Source organism: Talpa occidentalis, unplaced genomic scaffold, assembly GCF_014898055.3.
Source record: "Talpa occidentalis isolate TD23 unplaced genomic scaffold, MPIMG_talOcc4v2.1 talOcc4.15, whole genome shotgun sequence".
Classification (NCBI taxonomy): domain Eukaryota; kingdom Metazoa; phylum Chordata; class Mammalia; order Eulipotyphla; family Talpidae; genus Talpa; species Talpa occidentalis.
Genome location: NW_023601543.1, coordinates 62,795,895 through 62,814,202, shown reverse-complemented (window position 1 = coordinate 62,814,202; position 18,308 = coordinate 62,795,895). Strand labels below are relative to the sequence as shown.

General features: G+C 46.4%; 1 protein-coding gene across 1 annotated transcript; it reads left to right on the top strand.

Moving 5' to 3' along the window:
* Positions 1–1,392: 1,392 nt before the first annotated feature.
* On the top strand, positions 1,393–17,816 carry NYX (nyctalopin). Its single transcript, XM_037513083.1, is given in 4 exon segments — positions 1,393–1,652; positions 1,977–2,054; positions 16,346–16,956; positions 16,958–17,816. Coding segments are annotated over 3 exon segments (1,437 nt in total). The 5' UTR covers positions 1,393–1,652; positions 1,977–2,032; the 3' UTR covers positions 17,762–17,816.
* The last annotated feature ends 492 nt before the right edge of the window (positions 17,817–18,308 follow it).

Here is an 18,308-nt window from a genome sequence, read left to right as displayed (position 1 = left end):
GATCAGCCAAGGGGTGCTGTGCGCTCTTCCACTTGTGCAGGGTGAGCTCGCCCTTGGGGAGAGGGACTTCACGTGGGGGGTTCCTTCTTCCACATCCCTGCCCCAGTTCCAGCACTGCTTCCTTTCCAGCAGCAGTCATGGCAAGTTCAGCCATAGTTTGGTGCAAATGTAAGAAAACAAAAATTTCCCAAGGCACAGGGTGAATGAATCAGTCGCCTCGATTCACACCCAGAACCCTTGTTCCGGGAAGGGAACTGCCAGCACACCAAGGGCAGCACTACCAGAAGGTGGCAGGTTGCCACAGATAAGACCTGGGAGCACCGTGCTAGCAGAACAGAGGTCCGGGCCCTGGAACCAGGCCTGGTGCGATGGCATCGGCTGGGGCCAGAAGAGTGTGGGCAGCAGAACTGCCGCCGCCACCTTGATCAGGCCTCTTCGGCCCCTTCCGTAAATTGGGGCTTTCATGCTGAAATTTGCCAGGCATGAGAGCCTTGCTAAAATGCAGAAGCTGATTCCAGGGGTCTGCGGCAGGGGTGGGGGTGCTGAGATTCTGAATTCCTAACCAGGTCCCCATGCTGTTGCTGCTGCCTGTGGTCATGGGCTTAGCAGACCCCTCTGTGTAGCGAGTGCCTAACTCTGGATGGGTTTGAGAAACAGCAGTTGGATTTTGAAAATGGGCCCTGGGCCTCCCTGGTGGCACAGGGGTTAAAACCTCAGCGCTATCAAGTTATCACCAGCCACTGTGGCCTGAGTTGGATCCCCAGCCAAGGAGCTACCCACATGGCACGGCAGACCTCTCCTGTCTCGCCCGCTGCTCCCCTCAGCAGTGTATCTCAGTAGATCTGCCTGTTCTGCTCCCCACTCTGTCTCTGGTGAATCGTCTCACCCCCCTCCCCGCACCTCTGGTGTGCACCCCAGTTCTTGTATGTATAAATAAATAAAAATAAATCTTAAAAAAAAATGAAAATGGCCCAGAGGTGTGCTGCCTTGGGTGACGGCCCACACACCCTCAACCCAGAAGCCAGACTGGAGGCCACTCCACAGTGTGGCTCAACATCATCCACCATCGACCCCTCCAAGGAAAGAAAATCAGCAGCCTGCATTTCTGGAAAACATCATTATTTTAAGCTGTCTTGTCCCTTCCCCTCCAAGTTATATAACATGTCCTTGTTGAAAATGCTGATAATGCTATTTGGGTGGCAGGAAGCCAATTTCTGTCTGCATATTGCTTGGGGCTGGGGTTGGGGTCAGCGCAGCAGGCGGGGTCTGCGGCGAGTTAAAGGAGAGAAAGGGACCAAGCAGATGGAGAGGGCGGAGGGCCAGCGTGGCTGAGGCCCGTGGACAAAGCCGATTGGTGTGTCAGCAAAATCTGCTGTTGGCTTTGGTGATTCAAAGGGCAGACACATTCTTTCATCTCTGTTAATCCTCATCTGATGCAGGATTTTCCTGCCATTAAATCTGGAGAACGAAAAATAAGCACTCAAGCCTGCACCAGCAACTGTTCCTCCTCACCCTGCTCTCTACCCTTCCTTCCCTCCTTTGCTTCTTCCTCCCATCATCTTTTAGCCTCCGCGGCTGCCTGAGCTGGGGGACAGATAGGCTGGGGGAACTGAGGGTGGCCCCACAGGAGGAGCAGGGAGACCTCCAGGATGGTAAGTGATATTTGGGGACTGCTCACTAAGGCCCCTCGGCAAAGGTTTCCTCTGACCACTGTCTTGCTGGGTTGTCAGTGTTTCCTTCTGACTTGCAGGCAGGGTTTTAGCCTGATGAAGGTTCCAAGCTTTCGATTGGGAAGGAGGTGCTGAGTGTGCTCATTGGGGGGGGGTTACTGATTTCTCTTAACCAAACACCAAGGTGGATGGGAGAAATGAGTGTGGGCAGTCAGGAGGCAGGTGGAGGTGTGGGGAGGGGCAGAGCATCTGAGTTCTCAAAGGACCCCTACCGAGCTCCCAGTGACCCCTGCTTTCTCCCCTCAGGTAGGGATCCCACTGCTGGGTGGTTCTAAGCCACCAGGTGTGTGAAAGGCTGCAGGATGCTGGCCCTGCTGCTGCATGGTGAGTCCAAGGCCTGCTCCTTCTGTCCCTTAGCAGACAGGTGCCAGTGGGTACAGGGACTGTGAAGCCCACAGAAGGTGCTAGAGGATGTGTGGGAACCGCAGAGCTTTTTTCCAGAGAGCTGGGTCTTCAGGTGGCTTCTGTGAAAGCTCTACTTGGACAGCAGTTCTGATTAGTTTTCCTTGAAGGTTTGCGCATGGGGGAGGGGTGGAGAATGAGCAAAAACAGTAGGTGGTGGGGTGTTTTGTTTGTTCCTTTGTTTAAAAACAAAACTCCTGAGCCAAATAAATGGAATAACGTTTTGGTGACTTTCTTATTCTGATTTCAGATATGAATTAATTTGTATAATCACCAAAAATAACAGTGGTTTTCCAATTACATTATTTTAAACTCACTTAGTTAAAAAAATCTCTTGAAGAAACCATCTCCCAAAAGGAAGAAGGGAAAGTGAATAATATGTGCAGATTGTGTGATATGGACATTTAAATTTTCCCCATGTTTTTGTCCTGTTATGGTCTGGGTGTTAATATACCAAAAAGACTCATCACAAACTTTTCCACACCTCTGTAGCTCCAGCTGCTAAATCTAACTGAGATCACTCAAGGAAAAATCCCTTGTTAAGTTCTCCAGTAAATAATTCTACACGGGAATATGTTTTTCTGATCTTCAGGACAATTTGATTATTTTTAGTTATAACTATCCATGTAAGAGACCTCTGTGTGCAATGCTGGTAGAGAATTTTTTACCAGATAATTCAAAGACAGCAGTAATAGAATTTTCTTACTCTTTAGCCTACCATTTCAAAGAGAAGAACTCGCTCTATTCCATGACTCAACAGGTACACATTGTCGCTTCAGTAGACTGAGGGAGATTATGAGGGGAATAACTGTATAACCTTTATGCTGGAGAAATTTACATTCTTTCATGGAGACTTAATAAATAAATGAGAAAAAAAATGGAACAGGGCACAGGGACATTATGATAAATAGGACATGACTTCCTATCTCCAGAAGCCTCCAGAAAACAGAGGTTGACATTTACGTAATTACCAACAGCTAGCTCCTTGCCATTTGTCCTACCTAGAAGGGTATGAAGTTTGATTGACTCATTGGGACAGAATGTTTGCTTCTAAGAGCCAATGTTATTTTAAATGTGCACCAAAAGCTCTCCTGTTCCTCACAGAATGCAGATAGTATTCATAGCCTGTGTGCTGCAAAACAGGGACAGTCCTTGCTGCAGAAGCCTGAAATATATCCAGACTTCTTGTGACAAGTTGGAGAAGCTAGCAGTGACATCATTTGCTAACAATAGATGCACTTAAACTTAATGACCATCTCCACATTCCCTGGTGCTTTAATTTAAAACACACTCAGGCAGCACAGACAATATTACTCTGAGTACAAGTCACAAGGATGAAGGATGACATGTTCCTGCAAAGCAGGCAGGGGTAGGACTCTCCCTCCTGGACTAGAAAAATGTAATTAAATGTGCCTGGCAAAATAAGGCTGTGGTGGAATCACAAGTAGCTCACAGCAGGGTAAATCCGGGTAGGACAGAAACAAAAATTCTCAGACACAGGGTCTCTTGGAATGACCTCTCCTTTCGCCTTTCCCCAGTGTTAACTCTTTTGGGGTCATGCTGCTCTCCACAGCATAATATCCCAGTTCCTAAGCTTGCTTTACAGGGTCTTTGTTTGCCATCTACTTACTCTAAACCACGAGTCTTTGAAGAGGGTCAGGGTTTGTGTTTTATTTAGTCACGCTGTTTCTACAGTTGAAGACAGAGCAGGTACTTGATGAGAGTTTGTTGAATGGGTGAAGCCACCCAGATTAGAATGCTTACAAAATACCTGATAAAGGGCTTACATTCAGACTATATATTTTCAACAATAAGATGAGAAACAACCCAATTTTTTTTTTAATGTGCAAAAAGTTTTAAGTAGTTATCTCATCCACGAAGATATCCAACTGGTTAATAAGCATATGAAAAATACTCAAAATCATTCATTAGTCCTTAGGGGAATGCAAATGAAAACCAGGAGGAGATGCCACTTCCCTTCCACTAGGATGGCTAGAATCTAAAAGAGAGACAGGGGTTCTCCCTGGTGGCCTAAGGGTTAACCGTCAACGCTATCACTGCCATGTTGTGTGCCAGGGCCAGGGAGCTAAACCACATGGCGCAGCAGACCTCTCCTGTCTTGCCCGCTGCTCCCCTCAGCAGTGTATTTCAGCCTGCTGTTCTGCTCCCCACTCTGTCTCTGGTGAATTCTCTCTCACACACACCCTGCACCTCTGGCCTGAACCCGAGTTCTACACAAAAATAAAGTCTTTGAAAAAAAAAGTTAAAAAAAGAAATTAAAAGAGGGACAGTAACAAGTGCTGGTGAGGTTGTGGAACAGCCAAGGCATACACAGCTGGTAAGGATGCAAAATAGTGTGGCTTCTTTGGGGAACAATATGGTAGTTTCTTCTGCAAGTATGTTTAACATATACTTACTATATGATCCAGCAGTCCCACTCCTAGATAAATGAGAAATGAAAATTCATGTCCACAAAAAGATTTGCACACAAGTCCTTACAATCCAAGGACTTGCACACAAGTCCTTACAATCCAAATATAAACAGGTAGCTGAACCCAGATTTCGTCCATCCATACACTGGAATACTGCTCAGCAATTAAAAGGACCAATCAATTATGTTGCTTCAGAACAACATAGATGAATCTCACAACCATAATGTTGACTGAAAGAACCATTTAACTGCATTTATACGAAGTTCAAGAATGGGCAAAATGAACCTATAGTTCAGAAAGCAGATTGGTGGTTGTCTGGAGTTGAGGATGGGGAGGGGACTGATGTCTAAGAGGCCTGAGGAAACTTTCTGGGAGGCAGGAATGTTCTAAATCTTGATTAAAGTGGTGGTTGTACACATGGGTATATGCCTTTGTTAAACCTACTGAGCTGTACACTTCAAATGGGTATATTTTATTGCAAGTAAATTATACCTCAGTCAACTTGATTTAAAAGGAAAAAGACAGGCTCTAGGGGAAGAGCAGCTTTGTACCCCAAGTGAAACAAATCCTCTTTATCAGGCACTGCGGAATGTTGGGTACTATCTGTGTGCTTCCCTCATATTCCCTCATATGGTACACTGGTTTGAACATTTAAATTATTTGTGGGGGGGATTATCAATGTGTAGGCCCAGAGACCTTTCTCAAATCTTGTGTTTTCTCTGCTGAGGAACAGCTCTCTACCTCGAGTTCCACAGGTGCTCAGCAGACCACTTCTCTGGAAACAAAGTGATTTCTTCATTCCCCAAAATTCACTTTGGCCAGCAAAGCTGCAGCTTGAATCCATGATCCTTTCATTCCTGTCACAAAAGGTGGCTGCTTGGTGTGAGAAGCAAATTCTGAGGTCACCATAAGGTCAGAGGCTATGGGACTGGGGTGAGGATGGTCTCCCCTATAGCATTTGTATCCCCCCAGGTGGTTTTGTTTTGAAAAAACTCGCACTGAGTCTTGTCCTGAGGAGCAATTGGGGGTAGCACTTGCCAGGAGTGGGAGGGGGAATGAATTAGGCCCAAAGTGGCTCAGAATTTGCTGAGACCAGAAAATTGACCATATTTTCCCTTGCTATTTTGGTTTCATGAGGCAAAAGTTCTTTGAAAACAATGAGAATGAAGAAACACTCCAAACTCAGTCTGTGGTTGGAAACTCCGTGAGTAACTGTTTTCCCAGCAAACCTCAAGGGGGAAAAGCACATATTCAAAAGGCACACATCCTCAGCCGGTCTGCATTAAGACATTCCACGAGGCTTCTGAACCCGGCCAGCGCTGTCTCCCTGCAGCTCAGAGACTGGCCAGCTAAGAATACAAATGCTGGGAGCCATTTCTGCTGTATGCCCAGATTCAGGGACACCTTGTAACATATTTTTAATTTTTTTAAAGAATTTTATTTATGCATATAAGAACTGGGGTGTAGGCCAGAGGTGGTGAAAGGATTCACCAGAGACAGAGCGGGCAACAGAAGAGGCAGATGTACTGAAATACACTGCTGAGGGGAGCAGAGGGCAAGACAGGAGAGGTCTGCTGTGCCATGTGGGTATCTCCCTGGCCAGGGATCGAACTCGTGCCGTAGTGGCTATGGATAGCTTCAGAGGTTGTGTCTTAACCCCTTGCTCCACCAGGGAGGCCCCAGACTGTTAGTTTTTGACTTGGACCACATTTACCTTAGAATCACTCATGGAGCTTAAACAACACCAAAGCCAAGTTCTATCCCTGAAAATTCTGATATAACTGGTCCAGTGTATGGCCTGGACATTGAGAGCTGTGAGTGGGTTAAAAGCTCCCAAGTGATTCTGATGTGTGGCCCAGGTAATGAACAATTCTGGACTCTTTCTTATAGTCTACTCGTAGTAATAGCTTCAATAGTCTGACACTTGGTATCTTGCTTTCTACTTTAAGGCAGACTTCAACATGGTCCTTGAAGGACTGGTCTCTTGATAAGATTTAATCCTGTGACAACAGTGGCTCTGGTTAGCTTTGCTCAATGTTTTCATGGCCGTTGCAAAATTACAGTTCATTTGTCCTTTATAATTGTCCACCTGTTAGAAATGAGGAAACAGATGTAGAAAGTTGTGTGAGGTTAACAAAAAAAAAAAAAAAAAAAAGGAAGAAAGAACAGTGTGAGAGAAGGAAGAGGAATGAAAGGCAGTATGTTCTCAGAGTGCATGAGAACCAGAGTGAGTCGCTCTCAGGGCTAGTTGCTGTAATGAATGTTCTGGAAAGCCCCACATGCGTTTCCAAATCCAGACCTATGATAGAGGCTGGTGAGCAGGGGGCTAGCTCTGTGGAATTTCACATTTTCCCCTCCCTGCCTCAGACTGGGAATGAAAACACTGAAGTCTTTTCAGCTTTCCACATGGATCCTTCCCAAAAATACTGGTGTGAGAAGAGAAATTGCTGAGCAACTGCCAAGGAGCTTGACTTTCCCTTCTCACAAACTGATCTTTATTTTAATTTGTAAATATTTTTCTGGCCAAAGTATTCCCATGGAACTCAACTCTGAGCAGCCAAGGAGATTTGTTTCTGGAATGATCAGTGCTGATTCCAGGAGAGGCCACATTTTCATTTGGATTTGGAAAAATCAGGATGGCCTAGACATCTTTTGATTCAATTTCATATATTTCCTGTCAATGCCTGGCAAGGAAATTCCTTGCATTGGCAAATGCCTGCTCGCACTGCCTGGTCCTGAATTTTCTCTTTTAAGGTGAAAAGTTCATTCAAGTCTTCAGGGGAGAGGGGGCAAATCCCAAAGCAGGAGGCTTTATTAGAGAGATTAAGGAAGTCTATCTTACTCAGGATGCTGCTGAGGAATTTTATAAACAAGAACCCCCTCTAGGTCCTTGAGGACAAGGAAAAGTTTATTTAGGGATCTCAGGTGACCCCAGCCTTACTTTCTGGAGGCCTACAGCCCAGAGCAGTGCTTAAACCAGGTAGTGGGGCCTCTCCAACAAAGACCCTGTGGCCACCACCACTGGTGGCCACACCCTACAGCTCACAGGTATCATTCTGGGTGCTGGGTGCCAGAAATTTCACCTTGGGAGACTGAAAGCCAGATCGCCTGCTGCCACCATCCTGGCCAGAAAATAACTTCTGTTCAGTGCTTACCTCTGAATGCAAGTTTTGCTGGGTGTGTCTGATGGACAAAGCGAGGTCACATGCCTGGGCACTAAATGCAAGGGAAGTTGGGAAAGAGAGTTTCTGCTTCTATCTTGAGGAGGCAGGACTTATCATGTAGGAAATTCCCTGAAAGTAGTGATTTAAATGTGCTGGGTAGCCAGAAAATGTGTCAAGTTTGGTTGCAAGGACCAGAAGTGCATTTGTCCACACAGGGGGTTTGAATAGGTTTCTGAAAAGGAAACAGGGAAATATGACAGGAACTGCTGTAGCAGGGCCTTCTGGGCTAGAGAGCTGGCCAGCTGCTTCTGCCTCTCCCTGAGCTCCATCTGATGCTTCTGTCAGATCTAGTTCTCTCTTCTTCTGCCCTTGGCTCCTGCTCTCCTATAACTTTGCCCCACATGTGCAAACCTCCACCCCAATGTTTTGCAGGTTGGTGTTCACGTGATCTTACTGTTTATTCCATATTCACCAGCAGGAATGAATCTGATTGACTCTGCTTAGGTCAAATGTTTACCTGTGGGCCAACAGCTGTAGCTGGGAGGAGGCAGCAGAGACATGTGGGGCTCTGAGTGGGTTGTTTTTTTTTTTTTTTAGAAGTGGTAGTTGTCAACAGCTGCTGTTAAACCATGGAAAATGAAAGCCAGAGGGGCCCCAAAGATCAGGAAATGCAAGCCCTTCAGTTCATAGTTAAAGAAAAGAAACGGAAACTCAGATGGCTACGTGTGTGTGGTGTGGGTAGTAAAGTCCAATAAAGTGGAGAGACAAAAACCAAAGGTTGATGTTGTTTAAACACCCTGAACCTCAGTTTCCCTTTTTGTGAGAAGAGTGTTGTTGTATCAGAGGAAATGATGTATATGGCAAGCTTAGCCCTGAGCAAACACTTAATAAAAGTTCGTTATAAACAAAAACGAACTTTTAGAATTTAAGAACAAAAAAGTGGTTAGTAACAGGGAAGCAGAATAGGGAGATGGGCACATTGGGTAAAAGGGGCCAACTAGGGCCTCCCTGGTGGCACAAGGGGTTAAGACACAACCTATGAAGCTGTCCACAGTCACTGCAGCACAAGTTCGATCCCCAGCCAGGGAGCTACCCACATGGTGCAGCAGACATCTCCTGTCTCGCCCGCTGCTCCCCTCAGCAGTGTATTTCTGTCAGTCTGCCTGTTCTGTTCCCGGCCCTGTCTTTGGCAGGTGTGGCACTCCCCACACCTCCGGCCTGTACCCCAGTTCTTGTATGCATAAATAAATAAATCTTTAAAAAAAGGGGGGCCTGACTACATAGCGATGATTGGAAACTGAATTTTGGTGATGAGTGTCGGGAAATATGTACACATGTTGATTTAAAAAGTTGTACACCTGAAACCTATACAATGTTATAAACCAATATCACTTCAATAAAAAAGTCCATTGTTACTAGAACAAAAGAAACCCATACACTGTGATCTATTTGAGTACCGTTACACATGCTCACATCTCCAACCAGATAACATTCCTCAACTGTGTCTTGTAGACATTTGCTATCTTTGGAGACTGGTACCATCTGCGGGCCTTGTTCAGTTGAGCTTTGAGAGCTACTTCCAGCAGCACTGTTCAGGGCTGCATGTTAACGTAATCTTATGTACTTTTCGGTGTCATTTCTTCTGCTCAACGTAATGTTTTTGTTGTTTGTAGCACTAGTTTGTTTTCTTGTCGAGTAATATTCCACTGTATGAATATATTGCTATTTATCCACTCTGTTGGGTGATTTTCAGTTTTTGTCTATTATGAATAAGCCACTATGAACACTCTTGTATAGCCTTTCTGTGGACTTTTTTTCACTTCCTTGCATAAATACTTAGAAGTGGAATTGCTGAGTCATAGGGTAGGCATATGTTTAGTTTTAATAGACACTGCCAGTTTTCCATTGAACTATTTTCCACTCCCATCAAGAGTGTAAGAGAATCCAGCTGTTTTATGTCCTCATCAATATTTGGGGTTGTCAGTCTTGAATTTTAGCCATTCTGGTGAATGCATAGTGAAATTTTATTATAGTTTTAATTTTGACTTCCCTGAAGGCTAATGATGTTGAATACCTTTTCATGTGCTTAACAACTACCTAATAGATTCTTTTGTAAAATGTTCAAACCTTTTGCCTGTTTTTATTTAGTTTGTCTTTTCACTATTCATCTGCAGGAGTTGTTGTTATATTCTGTGTACAAAAATGCAGCAGAATGTAACTCAGCAGGATTATCTTGAGATTCATCCACGTTGCATATAATCAACAGTACATTCCTTTTTATCACCTAGTATTCCATTGCGTTGCTATCTCCTAATTTGTTTGCTATCTCCTAATTTGTTTACACATTCAACTCTTTTTTTTCTTTTTAAAGATTTCTTTCTTTCTTTATTTATTTAGACAAGCACTGGGTACAGTCAGAAGCGCGGGAGGGTGAGAGAATTCACCAGAGTCAGAGCGGGGAGCAGAACAGGCAGAAGGACCGAAGTACACTGCTGAGGGGAGCAGCAGGCGGCAGGAGAGGACTACTTGCCATGCGGGACCAGCCTCCGGTGGCCAGGGAGCAGCTGGGGATTGAACCGGTGCTGCAGAGGCTGCGGGCAGCTTCGCAATCCAGCGCTCAACTGCTGTGCCACCGGGGAGGCCCCCACATTAGACTCTTGAATGGTTCTTGTGTTGCTTTCAGTTTGGGGCTATTATGAATCAAGTTGCTGTGAATGATCATACCCAAGTCTTTTGTATGGAATATGCTTTTATTTCCTTAGGAGCAGAATGAATGGATGATAAGGTAGGTGTATGTTTAACTTTGGAAAAACTACCACTTTGTTTCCAATGTAGTTGTACCATCTTATAGTTCCACTAGCAGTGTAAGGGAATCTCAGTTGTTCTATATGCTCTCCAACAGCTGGTTTGATTTACCCAACTTTACTCATTTTAATAGGTGTCTATTTTCAGTTGCATTTTCCTAACAACCAATGATGTTGACCATCTTGTATGGGATGGTCTTATATAAAAAGATATATATCTTTTTTGGTGAAGTATGGTGAAGTGCAGTGTGTGGTGTGACATACTACATTTTGCCCATTTTAATTTGGTTGTTATTGAGTTTTGAGAGTTCTTTATATATTTTGGATACAAGTCCTTTATAGGATATATGCTTTCTATAGAGAAAGCATATAGATGTTTTCTCCCTTTCTGTGGTCTGTCTTTTCATTCTCTTAATTAAGAACTTCAAAGAAAAGTTATTAATTTTGATGAAATCAAATTTATCTTTATCTGACAGTGATTTTTTTTTCCCCTAAGAAATCTTTGTCTACCACTGGGTCACAAAGATAATTCTGCTATGTTATCTTTAGGAAGCTTTATAGTTTTAGATTTTATATTTAGGGCTATGGCCCATCCTATATGAGTGAATAGCTGAGAAGGGGTCAAAATTCTTTTTTATTTTCTCGGTATTTCAATATGCTTCCATAGTATTGTCTACCTTGCATTAATCTTATAGTATATCTTGTAAACTGTAAGATCCTCATAAGAGAACAATTAAGAATATGTCCTCCCTTTTCAACTGCTGTCATATTTTTCATTTATGTATATTATAAACACCAGAATGCATTGCTATTTTTGCTTTAAACAATTTTTTTTTGTTAGGCAATTAAGGTGAGAAAAGAGTTATCTTATTTTTGGTAACATTATAACCTCTTCAACTGCTCTTCATTTCTTCCTATTGATCTGATTTTCATCTAGTATTTCCCTTCAAGCTAAAGAATATCTTCATTTCTTGTGCAGAGATCTGGAAATAAATTTTCTGATTTTGTTTACCTGAAATTACCTCTATTTTCCTTAGTTTCCGAAGATATTTTCACTGGATATAGAATTCTAGGTTGTAAGAATTTGCTTTTCTTTCTGCATGGCCTTCATTGCTTCTGATAAGAAAGTCTGTTATTTTTTATTGTTGTTTTCTCTGTGTAATGTGTCTTTTATCTTTGGCTGCTGGCAGAGTTTTTCTTTGGTTTTTAGCAGTTTAAAAGCAATTGGGCTGTGTTGTGTGGGTGTGTGATGTCAGTTGGGATTTGCTGAGTTTCTTGTTTTTAATAAAATTTTGGAAATTGTTGTCAATTATTTTTTTGCCATACTATCTCTTCTCTCCTCTGGGACTGTAAATACATGCATATTAGTCTAATTGTTTGATATTGTCCCAGTATCAAGGGACCTCTCTTCAAATTTCATAAATCTGCAGTACCTAATTTGCTATTTTTCTTTTTTTTTTTTTTTTTTTTTTTAAAGGAGGCATGCTTTATTTATTTATTTGTTTGTTTGTTTGTCTGTTTGGTTACACATGCACTGGGTACAGTCAGAAGCGCGGGAGGGCGAGAGAATTCACCAGAGTCAGAGTGGGGAGCAGAGCAGGCAGAAGGACCGAAGCACACTGCTGAGGGGAGCAGCGGGCGACAGGAGAGGTCTGCGCGCCATGTGGGACCCTCCTCTGGTGGCCGGGGAGCAGCCGGGGATCGAACCGGCGCTGCAGAGGCTGCGGGCAGCTTCTCAACCCAGCGCTCAACCGCTGCGCCACCGGGGAGGCCCCTAATTTGCTATTTTTCTTAATGATCGTTTTTTAAAAAAATTTCAGATATTATATTTGAAATTCAGAGATTTGGTTTTCATTTTTTATGTTTCCATAATTCTAAAATGAAAATTCCCCATATCTTCACCCACTACATACTTTCTTATAAGATTCAAAATATATTTATAATAGGGCCTCCCCTGTGGCGCAGCAGTTGAGGGCTGGGCTGCGAAGCTCTGCGGCACTGGTTCGATCCCCGGCCGCCCGGAGAGGGTCCCACATGGCTCGCAGACCTCTCCTGCTGCCCGCTGCTCCCCTCAGCAGTGTACTTCGCCAGTCTGCCTGCTCTGCTCTCCCCTCTGGCTCTGGTGAATTCTCTCACCCTCCCGCGCTTCTGACTGTACCCAGTGCTTGTATAAATAAATAAATAAATCTTTAAAAAAACCAAATAAATAAATAAATAAAATAAGAAAAAGCAAATAGAGCAATGATAGGTTTAAAAAAAATACATATTTATAATAAATCCTTGTTTAGTAATTCCAACACCTGGGATATCTCTGGGTCTGCTTCTGTTATTTTTTCCTCCTGGTAAGTGTCATATTTTGCTGCTTCTTTACATATCTAGTATTATTTGGTTGTATACCAGATATTGTGGATAGTAGTTGTAGAAACTCTAAATCCTCTTATTTTCCTTTGAAGAGTGTTGAACTGTGTCCTAATAGCCGTAAAATTACTGACACATCACCTTGATAGTTGAGAGGTTTGGTTTTAGTCTTTGTTAGGGTTAGCCTAGTGCCATGTTGCCCTTCTCCTGGGAAATGGTCTTCATCCTGAGGTGTGGCCCTCTGGGGTTTCAGTAGAAAACGCAAGGTATTTTACAAGCTCTTCTAACTTGGTGGACCTTGAACTCTTAATCTTTCTCCCATTACTGGGAAATAGCTGATATCTCTGTTTAGCATTTTTGGCCTTCAGTTCTTACCTCCTTGAAATCACCCCACATATACACACTTTATGACCAAGATTCTAAGGGGAGTCTATGCCAAATCTGTGGCTTTCCTTCTTCATTTTCCAGTCATGTGGCAGCTGTGCACGCTGACCCATAACTTCTCAGCTCCAGAAAGCTTGCTTCTGCTTGAGATCTGCCCCTGTGGAACATGGACTTGAAATGCCCTGAGAGAAAAAGCAAGTTAAATGTGCCTCTCACCTTGATTGCTTCTCTTCTTTTAAGGGTTGTAACTACTCTGGTTGCCTGTTTAGGGTACTTTCTGGTGCTTTCAAACAATGTTTTAAAAATATTTTGTCCAGAGTTGCTACTGGTGATCAGAAAGAATGTCTGTTACAAGCTACTCTGTCATTACTGCAAGCAGAACTCACCCAAATATATTAATATTTAAGTTAAAAAAATTTTTGTGCCCTGTTTTTCTGGATCACTAAGTGCATATTTAGACTTCATACTGGATAGACCAGTACTGTAGTTTGGTTGTCCTGAGCATTTACTTGATTTAATTTAAATTTCACTAAACAATCTGGTAAATTATGGTTCCCAGTGGCTATCAAGGTTTCAGAGCCCAAAAATAGGTTCTTAAAAATGACTACATCTTCAGTGTTCCATTAAAGTTTGAAATAAACTTTATCTTCTGAGCTAAGCAATACATTCTCATGTCTCAAAACTGTAAAAGTAAAAAGAATATACAATAGAAAGCTTTTCTCTCTCCCCTCTTGCATGTGTTTTTAAAATTGACTGCTACATTTTTAATCTCTTGCATTATATAAGCAAATTGGTTGTAACCTGTCATTATCCCCTGAGCTCCTTGACAAAGAGTTTTTTAAAAACAATAAATGATATCCTCCAGCAGGAATGCTCACAGAGGAAGGCATCAATTTAATTTAATTCTGCAAACATTTACTGAGCCATACAGGGAGCCCAGAATAATGTTAGTTATTGTGGAGCAGAAACATGAGTCTCATGGTTGAAAGTGTGCTTCTGTTAATTAGAAAGGAGAAGAGAGTAGAATGAAGGACTATTTGTAAGGAAATCTGATGCCTTCTACTTGACCCAGTTGGAGGAGCTGGTAGAAAAAGGTTCCGCCCCTGTCCAGCTGACGCCTGGAGTTAATGTTATATTCTTGGCCCTGTCTTGCTAACGGGGTGTCTCTCTAGCTCAGCAGCAACTCTGTTTACAGCCAAGTACAGCACAGCGTCCAAGAACTTTGCTGGAAGCTCATTGTCTAGTTTACAGTTCTTAGCAGAGAGAAAAAGCTAAGTCAAGTCAGAATGTTGAGCTATATACAGTTTACAGCCAAGTCTGAAAGGGCTGAATCCCCCTCCCAGAAGCTGAAAAAGCATGAGTGTCCACAACAGACATACTGGAAAGATGCTGAGTGAACCCACAGAAGCAACAGCATATTCTCCATACTCCTGTGGCCACATTTTCAGGTTCCCACAAGGGCTGGGCTAGGTAGGGCAGGGTAATGTGTACATGGTGGGAGGGACCTAATGGTAGACCTGGGGTGTTTGTTAGGAATTTGGGAGTATTGCTGAGGATGAGTAGAAATGATTATCGTTGGTCAGGTTTACATCTAGAGGCCTTTGTTCCTTTGCAGGAATTTCAAATGGAGAATACTTGACATTTGAGCTGCTCTTGGGCAGAAAACTTGTCCACTTTATTTTTTTTTTAATTTATTTATACAAGCACTGGGTACAGTCAGAAATGTGGGAGGGTGAGAGAATTCACCAGAGCCAGAGCGGGGAGCGGAAAGGCAGACAGGCGAAGTACACTGCTGAGGGGAGCAGCGGGCGGCAGAAGTCTGCGCACCATGTGGGACCCTCGCCAGCCGCTGGGGATCGAACTGGCGCTGCAGAGGCTGTGGGCAGCTTCGCAGCCCAGCGCTCAACCCCTGCGCCACTGGGGAGGCCCAAACTTGTCCACTTTACATGCTGCCTTTTCCACTGGACCTCAAGATGGGATTTGGGACCTGTGGCTGCCACAGAGCAGCAGGCCATGCCATTCTGCTTTGCTACAGGTGGCAAGCCTACTGAGGGCTTTTGAAATCTTAACTGATCCTCTATTCAAATGCTCAAAACAAAATTAACTCATAAGCACCTTTACTTCCTGTGATAAAATTCTCCAGAAAGCAAATGGTGAATGGAAATTTACTGTACAGTGTCCACAATTATTTCCGTGGAGATGTGTACGGTCACTGATCTATTTAGCAGACTGTCCTTATGCCTTAATTTTAGTGATTGTTAAAGGAAACAAAACCAAAAAAAAGATTGCTAAGCTTTTGTTTCATTCCCAACCTCCTGTTCCCTAATCCCCCCTTCTTCCTTGAGGCTAAATTCATTCAATGGAGGTTTTCAGGAACTGAATTCTTATGGTGGGAGAGACTGGAGCAGCACCAATAGAAATGTAATGGAAGCCGCAAATGCTAAATTTTCTAAGCAGTCCCACTGGAAAAAAAAAAAAAAAGGTGAAAAGAAATGTTTGACATTCATTTAAATTTAGCCCAATAGACCTAAAGTATCTCACCATGTAGGACGTGTAAACATTTTTGACGAGGTAGGCTCCCTTTGGGGTACTAGGTCTTTGGGACCTGGGGTGTATTTTACCTTTATAACACAGCTCAGTTTCGAACTGGCGACATTTCAGATGCTCATTAGCCGCCTGATATGGCCAGTGGCCGCGGTGTGAGGCCGCACAGAGCTCGAGTGTAGGCCACAGCGCTGCCCTCGAGGTCCCCCTACGCATGCAGACAACGACCCTGTAGGCTGAATTCTGGGAGAGCACCAGGGATGTTGCACACAGCGAGGGGTTTGGAAAGAGATCAGATGCCGGGAATCCAGCTGGGTTTTGTCGATGAAGATAACTGGAAAGCAGAGGAGGGCTTCGTGGGTGGGGAAACCGGCCCTTTGAGGACAGGCTGTGCGGGAGGTCTGAGACTCGGTGGATGGCAGCTTTTTGCCACACCGACCGGTAGAATTCTACCTGGGGCGACCCTTTGGCTGACAGTTGCTCCTTTTTTTGTCTTTTCTCTCCCTTTCCCGCCGCCCTCACCCCAGCGGTGGTCCTCGGCCTACCCCGAGCCCGGGCCACAGGCACGGACGCCTGCACGCGCGCCTGCCCCGCCGCCTGCTCCTGCAGCGGCCTGGAGCGCGGCTGCTCTGTGCGCTGTGACCGCGCGGGCCTCCGGCAGGTGCCCGCCGAGTTCCCGTGCGAAGCTGCCGCCATCGATCTGGACAGGAACGGCCTGCGCTTCCTGGGCGAGCGGGCCTTTGGCACGCTGCCGTCGCTGCGCCGCCTGTCGCTGCGCCACAACAACCTGTCCTTCATCACGCCCGGCGCCTTCAAGGGCCTGCCGCGCCTGGGCGTGCTCAGCCTGGCGCACAACGGCGACCTGCGCTACCTCCACGCGCGGACCTTCGCCGCGCTCGGCCGCCTGCGCCGCCTGGACCTGGCCTCGTGCCGCCTCCTCAGCGTGCCCGAGCGCCTCCTGGCCGAGCTGCCCGCCCTGCGCGAGCTCGCCGCCTTCGACAACCTGTTCCGCAGCGTGCCAGGCGCCCTGCGCGGCTTGGCCAACCTGACGCACGCGCGCCTGGAGCGCTGCCGCATCGAGGCCGTGGCCTCCGGCTCGCTGCTGGGGCTGCGGCAACTGCGCTCGCTCAGCCTGCAGGACAAACCGCGTCTGCGCCGTGCACGGCGGCGCCTTCCGCGACTGCGGCGCCCTGGAGCACCTGCTGCTCAACGACAACCTGCTGGCGGGGCTCCCGGCCGACGCCTTCCGCGGCTTGCGCCGCCTGCGCACGCTCAACCTGGGCGGCAACGCGCTGAGCCGCGTGGAGCGCGCCTGGTTCGCCGAGCTGGCCGAGCTGGAGCTGCTCTACCTGGACCGCAACCGCATCGCCTTCGTGGAGGAGGGCGCCTTCCAGAACCTGTCGGGCCTCCTCGCTCTGCACCTCAACGGCAACCGCCTCACCGTGCTCGCCTGGGCCGCCTTCCGACCCGGCTTCTTTCTAGGCCGCCTCTTTCTCTTCCGCAACCCCTGGTGCTGCGACTGCCGCCTCGAGTGGCTGCGGGGCTGGATGGAGAGCTTGGGGCGCGTCGCCGACGTGCCGTGCGCCTCTCCGGGCTCCGTGGCTGGCCTGGACCTCCGCCAGGTGGCCTTTGGTCGCTCCTCCAGTGGCCTCTGTGTGGACCCCGAGGAGCTGATCCTCTCCGCGTCCAGTTCAGGCCCGTCCCCAGGGCCGGCGGCCACCACCGCGAGCAGGTTCAGCAGCCTCCTCTCCAAGCTCCTGGCTCCCAGGGCCCCAGCGGAGGACGTGGCCAACACCACCGCTGGGCCCGTCAACGCCTCGCTGTCCAACGGCCTTCCCCCCCGTGGGGTGGGGGGCTTGGGCCGTCAGCCCGCGCTTCTCCTGGGTTCTAGTCTCCTGCTCGGTGTGGTCCAGCACGGGGTGTTTGCCCTGCAGGTAGACTGACCCTGCCACACTGGGGTGACCCCAACTGCCTTGGGCAGTGGGGGAGTTTAGTTAACTGGGCTTGGGGGTGTCTGTGGAGGGGGACGAGGGGGAACAGGATGGGGCAGGTGGTGAAAATTCCAGCGGAGGGTGGAAGGAACAGTTTGCTTCCAGATGGCCTTAGGAAGAGAACGCGGGGAAATGCCACGCGAGGGAGGGGGGGGGGAATTATGGATTTTTGCTCATGTCACATGGGCAGTAATTGGAAGAGAGCAGAGGAGCAGGGATGAACACGGGCCCTTCGATTACAAGGCTCAGCATTGTCAGCTCCACCTTCCCCTCCCTCCCCCCATCTTTCAGGAAAGGGCATGAAACTCCGGGAATTCGAGTCAAACCGTTGGCTAAGTGCTAAGAGCTGTGCCAGTTCTCCTGACTGGGTGACCCATTAAACCCAATTCCTTTGTTTTCTATCACAGTCCTCCCTCCGCTCCCCCTGGGGCCTGGGGGCACCGGGGTCCAGGAGGATGAACGGGGCAGGAGAGAAGGGGGTTAAGAGAGAGACTTACGC